Below are 14339 nucleotides of genomic sequence, written 5' to 3'. Positions count from 1 at the left end.
CGCTTTGAGATACTGGTTTTATTTCCTTTGGCTATTGTGGAGGCTAAAGCAACTCTATGTTGGATGCTAATCGGCTTTGTTAACATCTGATTAACCCCAATTCTGGGGATGCCTCTTAAGATTTCTACCTCACTTATTGTTCCTTGTGTAAGGGCAGGTACTTACCACATACCCTGCCCTTGGGCAGGTTCATATGGGATTCTTTTCCTGCGGGGTCTGTCCTACACATATGCCCCCTGTGGTGCAGAAGCCCTGGGTCTGGGGGCCATGGTGTGGGATCCACTGCCTCATCTCACCGCTGCCCAAGACACAGACCTGCCTTCCTGTACATAAGTCACTGTTAGATGCTTCCTTCTAAGAAACGGGGTCTGTCATCTTCTTTCTGCAGCCTCTCAGCTTCCTCACGTCGCAGGCAGTTTTACACAGGCCTGCCCACCGTGGAACAGGTGTAAACCCACAAGCAGGATTGCGGAATCATGGTGGTTCTGAAAAGGAAAGGTTCCCTTGTCCCCCTCACAGGGCATTCGACAGGGGGAGTGGCTGGCTTCTTCAGTGCCCTGCTGCCCAGACCTCTAGGGGAGCATACAGACGGGCAGGCTGTGGGTCTCCAACCCCACGATAGCATCTAGGGGTGGATGTTTACAGCTCCTGGAGCCCCAGTGGGTGTGTGCTACCATGTGCTCTTTTAGTTTAGCCATCTGTAGGTGGCTTGTGTTAACCAGCTCAATTAGATCCTGTATCCTGTTGCAAGGATAAAGGGCTTTCTGTATCCTGGGATTCTTGCCTTGGTGTACCAGAAGAATGAGATTGCACGTCGGCTTGGAAAATAAGTGCAAGGTTTTATTGAGTGGAAGTAGCTCTCAGCAGATGAGGAAGCCCAAAGGGAGATGGTTTTCCCCTGGAGTTGGGCCACTCAGTGGCCTGGGCTCTCCTCCAACTGCCCCAGCCAAACTCTACATCATTCTGCCCGTTGGTGGCCTGCAGCTGTGCTGATGCCTGTTGGTGCATTCCTGTCAACATCCAGCCACCCTTGTGTCCCTCTGCTGATGTGCTCCTCTTGATGTCTGGCCACCTGTGTGTCTGCCTGCTAGGGTCTCAGGGTGTTTATAGGCACAGGATGGGGGTGTGGCAGGCCAGGGTGGTCTTGGGAAGTGCATTTGGGCAGGAAAACAAAAATGCCTGCCTGTCTGTCCGTGAGGGTGGAGCCCTAGTCAGGGACCATGCCCTCCTCTACCCAGCATTTCCCTTCCCCTCTTCCATATCATTTAAAGGGACCACGCCCTCCCCTTTCCAGCACTTCCAAAACTGTTCCTTGTTAATTTTTTGAGGAGCCTCCATGCTTTTTTCCGAAGTGGCTGGATATAGAGATTTTTAAAGTGTGTGCACCCATGTCATTGTGTGCTTGGCAGGTCACCTCACAGCACTGTGATCAGAGCTGGTGGCCTGCCCTGCTCCTTCAGGAGGCACAGGAGCATTGTAGGCCTTTGAGGGGAACACTGAGGAAATGAGGGGGTCACAGGAAATTGAGAGGACTAAAACCAGAACCTGTGAGAGGGAATCAAAAGTATTTTGCCTGGAGAGGAAAGCTGACCAAGACTGCCTAAAATAACTGATGGCTGTCACTTGAGACCTTTTTCTTTAGAAAGCTAAACTAGGTCCTTTAGTTGTATAAACTAAAAGTAAAATCCTAAGCACCCCAGCTGACTGAATGGATCCCCTCTTGTCCAAGGGGATTCCAAAGTAATTCTGAAAAACTAGTTCAGACCATGAAAAGAAGGAGGGGGTCAGACATGCCTCGTTATGCCCTCCTCCTCCTGCAGGTTGGAATAGGAAACACTTGCCATCAGTCATCTCTCAATGCAGCCACCTATAAGACCTAATCTCCGTAACAACCTTGGCCTCCCCCTATCTCCAGCCCAGACACTCCTTTCAGTTGATTCCAGGTTTTTATTTATTTTACTTTTTGAGACAGGGTCTTACTCTGTCACTTGAGCTGGAGTGCAGTGGCGCAATCACAGCTCACTCCAGCCTCCAACTCCTGGGCTTAAGTGAGCCTCCCACCTCAGCCTCCCACATAGCTGGACCACAGACATGCATTACCACGTCTGGCCAGTTTTCTTTTCTTTCTTTTCTTTTTTCTTTTATTTGAGACGGAGTCTTGCTCTGTCACCCAGTCAGGAGTGCAGTGGCGTGATCTTGGTTCTCTGCAACATCTGCCTTCCAGGTTCAAGCAATTCTCCCACCTCAGCCTCCTAAGAAGCTGGGATAACAGACACACACCACCATGCCCAGCTAATTTTTGAATTTTTGATAGAGACAGGGTTTTGCCGTGTTGGCCAGGCTGGTCTCAAACTCCTGGGCCTCAAGTAATCCACCTCAGCCTCCTGAAGTGCTGGGATTACAGGTGTGAGCCACCGTACCCAGCCTAGTTTTTAAATTTTTTTGTAGAGGTGGAGTCTCACTTTGTGCCCATGCTGGGATTCCAGGTTTTTAGATAATAACTCTTAACTAAAGGTGACAGGAATGCACCGACAGGCACCGGCTCGCCTGCAGGCCACCAACTGGCAGAACGACATGGAGTTTGTCTAGGACAATTGGAGGAGAACCTGGGCCACTGAGTGGCCCAACGCCAGGGGAAAACCATCTTTTAACCAATTGCCAATCAGAAAATCTTTGAATCTACCTGTGACTTGTAAGCCTCTGCTTTGAGTTGTCCCGTCTTTCCAGACTGAACCAATGCATTGATTGATGTCTTATGTCCCACTAAAACATATAAACCCAAGCTGTAACCCAACTACCTTGGGCACATGTTCACAGGACTCCTGAGGCTGTGTCACTGGTCATGGTCCTCACATTTGGCTCAGAATAAATCTCTTAAAATATATTACGGAGTGTGGGTTTTTTGTTTTTGTTTTGTTTTGTTTTTTATCAACAGAGGTAAAATAATAGGAAAGAAAATTTGGCTTAATAAAAGCAACATTTCTGACTATATACAGTTGTTGAAAGCCTAGTAAGTTATCACATGAGTAGCACGTCTCTCATCTCTGTTGGATTGTGTAACGTGACTCACTTTGGACACTGGCCCAGAGGACCTTCAGTCCCCTTTCAGTTTTGAGATTCCTAGGTATGAGTATGATTTTTCTTCTTCTTTTTCAATATCAGTTTCCTTTAAGATCTAATTTGCAAATTAGTCACCTTTAAGAATATCCCAGCCGGGCGCGGTGACTCACGCCTGTAATCCCAGCACTTTGGGAGGCCGAGGGAGGCAGATCACGAAGTCAGGAGATCGAGACCATCCTGGCTAACATGGTGAAACCCCGTCTCTACTAAAAATACAAAAAAATTAGCCAGGCATGGTGGTGGGTGCCCGTAGTCCCAGCTACTCGGGAGGCTGAGGCAGCAGAATGATGTGAACTCGGGAGGCGGAGCTTGCAGTGAGCTGAGAGCGTGCCACAGCACTGGAGCCTGGGTGACAGAGCAAGACTCCGTCTCAAAAAAAAAAAAAAAGAAAAGAAAAGAAAATCCCCTGTGCGTGACCAGGTGCCACTTTGATACACAGAATATTTCTGGACCCGGCCCCAGCCATTTAGATCAGGCTCCTGCCTGTCCTTCTGTCTGCTCAGAAGCCTCCGACCATCCTCAGCAGTGCCCTGATAGTGGTGACTCTGCCCACGTGTGTTTCCAGCAAACAGTTAGGGCGCTGCCTGTCTGAAATGGGGTAGGTCTAGGAGGGGATGTCCCAATCGTGTGGAGAGGCTGGCGAGGGCCTTTGCATGGGGTCCTGGGGATTACACCTCCCGTGGTGTAGTACTGCCCAACAGCTGCTCTAGGTGTCTCCTTAGGCCCAGTTACTGTGCACAGCACCCAGGGCTGAGCGTCCTGGTCCTGCCGTGCCCCACTGTTTCTGGCTGTGCTTAGGGCCGTTTCTTCCTTGGCAGTGCTTCCTATGGGTTGAGGTAGGAGCATGCCTCCTGCCAGGGAGCCCAAGAAGGCAGGGAAGCAGGTTGTTCACCTCGATCTCTTTTTTTCCAGATAAGAGACTGTGAGTCAGGGGAACTTTATCCAGGTGAGGAGTGTCTCGGATGTGGAAGGTCAATTCCCTTAGTCCTCTGTTCGGAATTGTTCCTTTCTCTGTGGCCCCAGAGGCCATCCCATTCTCACATTTGAGTTCTGGGATATTGCTGGTGCTGTGCCTTTGTTTCTGGTTTTCAGTGGGAGGAGTGGAGCCAGCTGGTGTCTATAGTATGATTTTGGAACCAGAAATCTCCGCGTTCATCCCTAGACCTTCACTATAGTGCTAGGAGTCATCCCTGTAAAAGAAAACGTGTGAGTGTTGCTCTTGGCAACTAAAACAGACCATCTTGGGTGCAGCTACCACTTTGACATTTCACATCCATCTACTGCACCACAAATATTAGTCAGTTAGAGGTAAGTCAGGGCAAGGAAGCCACGGAGTGCTCACTCATCTACCTTCATCAAAATCCCAAATGCCGGTGAGCAAACTGACTGTGCACCTTTTGTTTTAATTTGGGTAATAATACATAATCTTGACTAAGAACGGCCTATAATAAGTGCAGGCTGAGGTCATATGATGTCTTCCTATTGATGTATGAGATACTGAAGCCAACGGCGGGTCTAGTAACTGCAGTTATTTTAAAGCAGGGGTTGATGTGATATATTGAGATCTGCAGTAACTAATGTGATGAGATTTCTGTTGGTGACAGACAAAGGTTCGACTAATACTCAAGCTGTCTACATTCAGGATGGAAGGAAATGCCATGTTCAACCGGAAGTTAGTGAAAGTAGCCATGATTTTCCCCCTGTAATCTTGCTAATAATTCTAATAGGCTGGCCCATGGCAGTTAGCTTAGGTGCAGTGTCACAACCATGGGAGCCATTCCTTCAAATAAGCCCATCCTTCCCTCCCCCCGACATACCCACTGATTCTGTTATCTGGAGAATCCTGACTGACGCAATCACCCCTCTGGGCAGCATGGGGAAAGAAACAAATGAGCTCAGGGTGCTTCAGGAACAGCCTGGACATTTCTGGATCTGCCCCAAGGGAAGCCCTTAGCTCCTGTAGTTGCAGGACAGAGCTTTCTGAAAACAGAATCTGGAGTCTCCTGCTGCAGGTGGCTGAATTCTAACTGCGCATGGCATCTGTTGTGACATTGAGGGCGTGACCGAGACGGAACGGGACCCTGAGAACCCCAGTGCAGACATGTGACTGCAGCCTGCAGAAGCTGGGGACGCTGAGTCCCTGAAGGCTGCAGAAACTTCCTGGCCAGTAGAGGCAGCCCTTCCTCCCAGTCTAAGTAGATTCATCCTGCAAGACGTGCTGGGTTCTCCTCAGCTCCTGTCCCCACACCTGTAGATGTTCAACTAGACTCCAATTCCAGCAGAGGCTGAAAGACAGGGTACAAAGTGTACTCTGAGGAGGAGGTGCCGTCGGCACCAACAGGAATCTGGAGCATGCGGATGAGAGTGGGCGTTGAGAGTGTGGGTGGTGGGGAAGCACTCTAATGCTGGGTCTGGCCGAGGCTGGGGGAAGGAGCCTGTTAGGCAGAGCTTCAGTTGTCACATGTGCCTCCTACGGTATGGACAGCGCAGATGTAGAACATTCCATCACAGCAGAAAGGTCTGTTAGATAGCTCCCTAGACAGTAAGTACAGGTTTTATTTTGAATCAAGATGACCCGTCAAGGCAGCATGGTGTGGGCAGAGCGATATTCTAGGCAGAAGGTGTGCATTTTTGCTGTTTTTTTGCTGGTTGGCTTTGCATCTGTGGATGAATGTTCTCACTGCCGTGGCCCCCAGCTTTCTCTTCTCACACTGGAGATAAAAGTCCCTGTGCCTCCTGCTTCATGGAGTGCATGTGGAAATGAAGTACAGTAAAATGGCAACATGCTTTACAAAGGTTAAAACAGTTTTCAAAAAAAAAAAAAAAAGGTATTACTCCTTAAACATGAATTGATCCAGTTTTCCATGTTTTGTTTGCTTTTTCAGATTGCTGACAGAACTGGAATCTCCTGCTTGGTGGCCCTTTAGCTCCAAGCTTTGGAAGACGCCACCGGAAACAAAGCCTAGGGAAGGTGTCCCTGTGACCAGTTGTGAACCCTTTGGGAAAGAAAGGATACTGATAAAAATTCCTGCCATTATTTCCCACAGAACAGAGTCTCACGTTAAGCCAGGGAGGCTCACTGTCCTTGTGTCTGGGTTGGAAATACATGACTCCAGTTCTTTGCTCATGCACAGGTTTGAAAGAGAGGACGTGGATGACATCAAGGTCTACTCACCTTATGAAATTAGCATCCGCCAGCGGTTTATTGGAAAGCCAGACATGGCCTATCGTTTGATATCTGCCAAGATGCCAGAGGTTATCCCCATTTTAGAAGTGCAATTCAGCAAGAAGATGGAGCTGTTAGAAGATGCGTTGGTGCTCAGAAGCACAAGAACCTCTTCCCCCGCAGAGAAGAGCTGCTCAGTCTGGCATGCAGGTTAGTGACCGACAAGGCAGTGAGCGCGTGCACAGACTTCTAAAATTACAGCCAGACTCAGCACGCCTGTGGGAAATGCCTAACAGATGCGTCACCTAGAGCAGCTGCTGGCCTCCAGCTTGCTAGAGACAGCTCGTTTGTTTATACATGAAAACAATTCCAGACCATTTTCCTTGTACTTGACATCTGTGAATCTGAAATCACTGAGAGTTAACTATACACTTGATAGGTGTATGGATTCCAAAGCAGGTCGGTACCATGCTTCGGATACAGTTTGTCCTCACCGAAGTTCAGGTGGAAATTTGGTCCCTAGTGTGGCAGGGCTAGGAGGTGTTTGGTCACAAGGGCTCTGCCCTCTGGGTGGCTCAGTGATATTCTCGTGGTAGTGAATGCTTCCTCTGGGAAGCCTGGATGAGTTCTGGGAATGCATTAGTTCCCAAGAGTGAGTTGTTAGGAGGCAGGATGCCCCTCTGATTCTGTCTCTTTGCCTATGTCTGCTTCCACTCTTGAGTGTCTCTGCCACAACACGAGAGTCCTTGGTGGAAGCCAGGGCATGCCCTTGGACTTCCCAGCCCACAGAGCTGTCAGCTGACTAAAGCTCTGTTCTTTGTAAATTACCCAGTCTCAGGTGCTCAGTTATGGTGATGCAGAACCTTCTACGACACAGTAAGGGCTTTCAGAATGAGTGCATCAGAGCAAAAGGAAGCTCCTGCTGTTGTCTCTCTCATCTCCCCTCGTTTTGATGTGGGAACCAGCACCTCAGGATTGTGACTGGCACCATCTCACTTCCCCTGGTGGGGCCATTCCCATCACCCCTACTTTGCCTACTCCTGCTTCCCTGGACGTTTAATCTAGGTTTTCCCAGCTTGGCGCCCAGACATGCTATTAGGGATATGTGTGTTTGAGAACTGTGCAGTGTGGTTCTGTGTGTTTGTGGCATTCTTAGATGTGTGGAGTGGCCACGGTGCCTTCCTGCAGACTCCGTTGTAGATTGTGAACACTCAGCTGTCCTGTCCTCGGGGCCGGACTGAGGGGCAGACACCCTGCGTCTTGGCATGTCCCCCACGTTTGGCCCACCTCCTCCCTGGCACAGGACCGAGGCTCATGTGCTAGGAGCCACCATGGTCCTGCCTGTCTGATGGGACGCTGGTGGCGCCTTGGTGTTATTCTTGCCTTTACCCTTTCTTTGGTTAGGAGGTGGGGCCTCTGATGCATTGTATTTGTTTTGGCCCTGCAGGTTTTGCTCTATGGATGGCGTGTTGTGTTTTCTTCTTTCCTCATATGCTTTCTTCCCTGACAGATGTGCAAGACTTTTCTACTATCCTGGACCATCAGCCTTGGCTGGCTTAGAAGCTGCAGCCACTTCCTCTAGACTCTCTTTCTCCCTTACAGGAATCTTTTATCTTGCTATGGTAAAATCCACGAATTTTCCCCTGCAGTTTGTCTTCAAGCTCTGATTAAGAAATCTCAATGTCATAAAAGACTCCATTTTCTAATATTAGCATTATAGCTAATACGCATGCATGTATGCATATGATGTACACGTGTACCAGTGCATATGTATTGTGCATGTATGTGACATGGACATCCACACTCTAAGGTGTGTCTATATGTAAAGCATGTAAAGCTGTGCTCTTAGGGATTTTGATTGCCAGATGTCTGTTAAAAGGAAGAGATATTTGCTACCCTTTCAATTTCTCTAATTTTTCTCTTGAGAGAAAGATTTCAGTTCCCATAACCTGTTTCTCTAATACGAAAATGTTTTGCTTTCTATTCCAAATGGCTTCAAGTTTCAGAAAGAAATACACATAATTACAGATTGAGTCCCATGAGCCCCAGGGCTGAACACACACCCTAAAAACGAAAGGTGCACACCTTAGATATGCAGCATGTGGTTGAATCACAGAGAACCTACCACCTTCCTGTGTATGCCTTAAAGTCAGGGGTTGCAAAGACAGGCATTGATCTCTATGGAATGGAGCACATGGTGTGACATGTAACGAAATCCATTGATCAAGGTGGGGAGATCAAAGGTCACCATGAGCTGCTGTCACTGAAGTGCAGGCCCGAACCCGAGTGTCCTAGTGGGAGACAGGCTACAGAAGCATAGGAAGTGGAGGTCTTCACCCACATTCAAGGTGAATGGCACAGGTGCACTGCTGCACATGGCTTCAGGGAGGAGGTGCTGTGGAGTTGGGGACTGTCCTGGTGGTGTGGGGACTGAAGAGGGATCCCTGGGTATGGCTTCAGGCGGGAAGTTTGTGACATTCTGTGGAGTTCAGGACTACTCTCCAGGGTCCCAGTAGAGAAGCACTCAGTGTGTTTAGTGGCCCTGCCATGTCGCCAACCTGGCTGCACCGTGGTGGCCAGCACTCCTGTGTTCTGCGGGCTGGTGTTTGTAAGTGAGTTCCTGCAACCTGTGCTGTTTGAGGTCAGAGGGGAATCATGACCTTTTCTGGGGGCCTCAATGTGCATTCAGGATTCAGGACTGATGGCGTCACCCTTCCTGCTCGGCTAGGAGGGCCCCCTTAGTTTAGGTCACCTGAGTGCGGGTTGTAGCCACAGCGAGCACCGTCTTTTCACTTGCACGGCTGCACCTGGCCCGTGGTGTTTCGAGTACCTGGGGCAGCCATCTTGCCACGTGGCACACGCAGCACATCGTCCCACAGGGACCTGCCGCATGTGTGAGATGGACTATGCCTCCTGTGGGGGACTGTTGTGCCCCCTCTCCGTGCTCACTTTCACCCCTATGGGCAACCTGGCCTGTCCAGGTAGGTGCTGGTCTCATGGGGCAGCTGTGCCTCCAGAGGGTGTTCTTGGAGAGGCTCCGTGCAGGCGTTGGAGCGTGCAGTGCCCTGCCTGGTGCTGTGTTAGCAAGAAGGCGGCGCCCCGTTTGCTGGGAGCTCAGTAGTGTGTGGGGCACTCGGGGCTCTGAGGTCTTGCCTCTGCCTGCTGCCTGCTGCTGTTGTCCATGCATCGGCACAGGGACTCTGTGCCAGCTTCCTTGTGTTTACTGCTCTCAGCTGGAAACTGTGGGCTCCCTGGAGGTGGAAACCATGACGGATGTCTTAGAAATCTCTGCCTCTGGGATGAGCGCTGGTGCACGTGTGGCCACAGGGTGGCAGCCTCACGACGCTGGATGGGCGCTTGTCAGGGAGGGACACCCAGGACAGGGAGCCTTTCCAGAGACCTCTACAGGGCTGTGTGCTGAACGCAAATTTTATTTTATTCTAGACACTCGTCCTTGCCTCGAGGAGCACCCAGGGCCGCACGATCACGCTCTTCACGTGTCTCTGGGCCTTCTGGAGGCCGGGCCAGGGCTTGCACAGCAGCCTCCGTCTCAAATTTTCTTGCAGTCAGCCTGGGCTGTGGTTTGGGAGGAAGGCCACAGGGTGAGGTTTCCTTCCCACACATCCTACCAAGGGACATGCACAGTATTTTCTTTTTCTTTTTATTTATTTTTTTCTTGTAGAGACAGGGCCTTACTCTGTCACCCAGGCTGGAGTGCAGTGATGCAGTCATAGCTCACTGTAACTTCGGCCTCTCAAGTAGCTGGGACTATAGGCACATACCACCATGCCCAGCTAATTTTTTTTTTTTTTTTTTTGAGATGGGGGTCTTGCTGTGTTGCCTAGGCTGGTCTTGAACTTCTGGGCTCGAGTGATTCTCTCACCTCAGCCTCCCAGAGTGCTAGAATTTCAGGCGTGAGCCTCACCCTGCTGTGCACAGCATATTTGAAGGCTGTTTGTTCACTGAGTTTTTTCTTTGTCACTCACTGCCTGTCTTGGGGCTAAGGCCTGCCTGGGCTTGCAGCTGTCTGATGACAGCCTTTCCTGTACCTCTGCTTCCCTGGTCCATGTGTCTGTCTGCGCAACAGCACCAGCAGCAGGACAGGGCAGGAGGCCGGCACGTGGAGTGGGCAGTTAGTAAAGGACCAGAGCATCGGGGTGGCTGAGGTTGACTCTGCAGGTCATTAGTGCCAGGCGTCTTTTGAGGCAGGGAAGTTCCCACTGGAGCTGAAGCACCCAGGAGCCTGCCGTGGCACCACGGGCCCAGGATGGGCTGACTGGGGAGCCTGGGGTTACTGCGTCAGCTGGCCTAGAGCCTATCAGAGGAAGCTGCTTGGCCCCCACCTGCGTGCACGTATCAGTCGAGTGGGAGATGGAGCACACAAGCTGCTGTCTCCTTCATTCAGCTCCCTATGCTGTCCTTACCTGTGTGCTAGCTTCACAGGCCCACCAGGCCTAGCAGAGGCCTTTCCTGGGTGACAGGTGAGTGTTGGAGGCCAGGACTGAGGGAAGGGACTTGCTGGGGAAAGACAGGCTGGCAGCCGAGATCCCCGCTCCCAGGCAGGTGCAGGCAGCCCCTCATCAGCACTGGCAGTGAAGACGGAGCTGTGTTTTGCACAGGGGCCTCTGGCCTCAGGGCACCCTCTTTCCAGCTGACTCAGACATTCTGCAGCCCACAGTGTGCCCTGGGCTCTTCCTGGGCTGGCTTCCTACACCCCCAGGCCAGCAAGGTAACTCCCAGACGGTCGAGTCACCCCACCCCTCTTGCTGTGAACCCACCTGTGATGCTTTTGTTTAATTGCAGTCACTCATGACGCCAAGACAGACACCATCCTTACAGAACCACATTAAGCTTTCCTGGAAGAAATGTTAAAAGCGTGACTCAGCAGCTCCACAAGCACTGTGGCTCTGGAGATGGCGGGATGCAGCCTCACCAGGACCCCAGCCGCCACACCCAACAGAAACATTGTGGCTTGACGCTTAAGCGCTTTGTCCAGCCTTCTGAGTGTTTAAGCAAAGTCCTTTTTGTTAAAATTCCAGAACGGCCTGAGTGTCCCTGTCACGCAGCCTCAGGTGCTGAAATGAAAGCCATGTCCTAGGTAGGGAGGCCTAGGGGCTCTGCCCTTAAGAGCCTGTGTGGGCTGGACACGGTGGTTCATGCCTGCAGCCCAGCATTTTGGGAAGCCAATGTGGGAGGATCACTTGGGTGCAGAAGACAGGATCACCTGGGTAACATAGCAAGCCCCTGTCTCTATAAAAAAATACAAAAATTAGGCCAGGCGCCGTGGCTTATACCTGTAATCCCAGCAGTTGGGGAGGCAGAGGCGGAATCACGAGGTCAGGAATTCAAGACCGGCCTGACCAATATGGTGAAACCCCATGTCTACTAAAAATAAAAAAATTAGCCAGGTGTGGTGATGTGCGCCTGTAGTCCCAGCTACTCGGGAGGCTGAGGCAGGAGAATCCCTTGAACCTGGGAGGCGGAGGTTGTGGTGAGCTGAGATCGCACCACTGCACTCCAGCCTGGGTGACAGAGCAAGACTCCATTTCAAAACAAACAGAAACACAAAAGTTAGCAGGTTGTAGTGCTGCGTGCCTGTGGTCTCAGCTACTCGGGAGGTGGAGGCAAGAGGATCACTTGAGCCAGGAGTTTGATACCAACCTGGGGACATGCTATCTCTACAAAATAAATAGCTTTTGTTTTGTTTTGTTTTGTTTTTTTAAAGTCGATGTCGTAGCCAGGGAATTGCAGCTCAAGAAGATGCAGAGGAAAGCACATGGTCCTTCAGCTCCCAACACCCAGCAAGTCAGATCTGGGGCACGAGCACGTAGCAGTCTTGTAGACCATCACACAGCACACTGCAGGCAGCACACTGCAGACCAGACTACGAGAGCCTTGGGCAGGGCAGAGTGGGGTGTGGGACTCTTGGAGGAAGGGGGCACTGGTGCAGCACAGGCTGGGCAGTTTATGCTCCTCCATTCCTGTGGCCTAGGCTGTGCTGGTGCTGCGAGGTGGATGGGGGCCACCCTGTGATCTCAGGTCACCAGGGGCACGCATCCTCTGAGTTTGTGGCTGTGTCTTCCAGCCTAGCTTGGCCTGTGCACTATGGCTCAGCGTTTCAGAGGGCTCCTCAGTGAGCAGCTTCATGTCAGGGCCTGCGGGCTCCCACGGGTAATGTACAAATTCAGAGAAGCACAGTAGTGGGCCGCAGCTCCCCAGAGAGCACCCATATACAGCTTGTGTGTTGCAAACCTACGTTGTAAAATTGTTGTGGTTGGTTGCAACCAGATTCTGTTTCTGAAGAGTGGGACAGGAAAACAGCCTTCTGGGCGATCTGTCCCGCTGGTACTGTCTGTGAAAGGAGCCCCTCACTTCCCACCTGAGTCTCACCCAACTTCCCCACTCGCACCTGCACCCATCTGCTGGGCCTGGAGCCGCTCCCTCTTTAGGGTCATTTCTGTGCTCAGTCCCTTGTGGCCCTGGGCAAGGCTGTTCCTTCTCTGCTCAGCCGGGTGCTATCAGGGGTGGTGAGCTTGTCACGATCATTTGGGGGGTGATAGGCTGGCGGGGGTGGCGTGTTGGAAGTGGCATCTCTCCTGTGGAGGGTAGAGTTGGAAGGTGAGCTTATAAGGATCATTTAGGGGGTGATAGGCTAGAGGGGATGTGCCCTCAGCCCCAGCAAGAGTGCACTCCCAGATATCCCCCCTTTCCTCTCCTTTTCTGAGGGCGTGCTCGGCCACTGCTCCCGGGCTGCCACATTCATCAGGAGTGAGGAGGGCATAGGCTCTGCTGGCTGAGGTAGGACCCTGGGAGGGATGCTGAGGCCGCCCACCTGCCTTCCTGCCCCATCGGGAGCTGGCACTGCAACTGCACTCTCCCTGCCTGTTTCCTGGCATCCTCCTAAATGACAGCTACACCAGATGTGGGGGAGCTGCCTGTGCTGCAGAAGAGCAAACAACATTGCGCCCTTATCTGGGCCCCAGGGTGTCAAGGCTGCCGTTGAAGCTGCTCTGTAAATAAAGGGCAGGTGGCCTCTGCAGGAGGCACACTGGGTCACCTTCTGTGGAGCGAGACTGCCTCTGGCAGGTAGCCTGGAGCCCCGAGGCTCACTGCAGGGTGGAAACACCCAGGTCCTCTCTGAGCCTGACCACGGGCAGCTCTGACTCACCTCCCACCTCGGTGGCGCAGACGTGTGGCTGTGCTTGGCCCGGGCTGTGGGCCACTTCCTGTGCTCTCCGGAACCGCAGCCTTCTGCAGAGTAGCTCAGATGTCACTGCAGTTTCCCAGTCGTGTGTGACGTGCATTTCACCAGAGTTCAATGATTCTTGTGTTTTATACTACAAATCTTAAGCCTTTATCAAAACAAAACCAAAACAAAACAAACCCACTTGGGATGTAGGGCTTTTACTCTGAGAGGTACAGAGTGGCCACCATGTGTTTGCAGTGTTGCAGATCCTGATCCTTCGGGGCCGGGTGGCAAGGCAAGGCTTGCAGAGGTCGAGAGAGGAAGCAGTCCTGCGTGTGGTGGCAGGAGGAACACCGCCTCAAAGACCACGCTCCGCCATCCAGAGCACACAAGGGTTGTTGCACCTCCAAGAGATTTCACCGCTGACCATCTGCTCTCCTTGCAGCATCTGGGCTGATGGGCCGTACCTTGCACCATGAGCCACCCATAGTAGACCAGGAGGGCACAGCACTGCACCTGCAGACAAGCCTGCCAGCCCTTTCCGAGGCAGATACCCAGGAACTAACCCAGGTAAGATGTCCCCAATGCCATGCCAGCCAGCGCTGTGTCCCAGTCTTCCCACAGGCTGCTCCCCTCACCCTTCTGACCACAAACAAGCTCTGGGTCATCCATATTGGCCTTGCACCCAGGAGGAGCTGCTGGCCTCCACTCGGCAGCTGCAGGGAGGGAGGAAGGGCAGTGTCCATCCCAGGTCCACACACTTCCTGGAGCACAACATGCACCACATTCAGACACATTTGTATTTGTATGCACACATAGCTGCCTTGGCTACCACCTGCACCCATTGTACGTGTCTGTGTGTGTGTG

General features: G+C 51.8%; 1 protein-coding gene across 1 annotated transcript in view; it reads left to right on the top strand.

Annotated features, from left to right (window-relative positions):
* SNAP47 (synaptosomal-associated protein, 47kDa) overlaps positions 1–14339 on the top strand; it is a 44904-nt gene that overhangs the window by 16748 nt on the left and 13817 nt on the right. Inside the window, 2 exon segments of the mRNA XM_011965738.1 lie at positions 6006–6496; positions 13918–14042. Of these exon segments, the coding sequence (XP_011821128.1) occupies positions 6006–6496; positions 13918–14042 (616 nt within the window).

Source organism: Mandrillus leucophaeus, unplaced genomic scaffold (assembly GCF_000951045.1).
Source record: "Mandrillus leucophaeus isolate KB7577 unplaced genomic scaffold, Mleu.le_1.0 Scaffold734, whole genome shotgun sequence".
In the NCBI taxonomy this organism is placed as follows: Eukaryota; Metazoa; Chordata; class Mammalia; order Primates; family Cercopithecidae; genus Mandrillus; species Mandrillus leucophaeus.
Note: the sequence above shows the minus strand (reverse complement) of the source record. Positions and strands in the feature narration are given on the sequence as shown.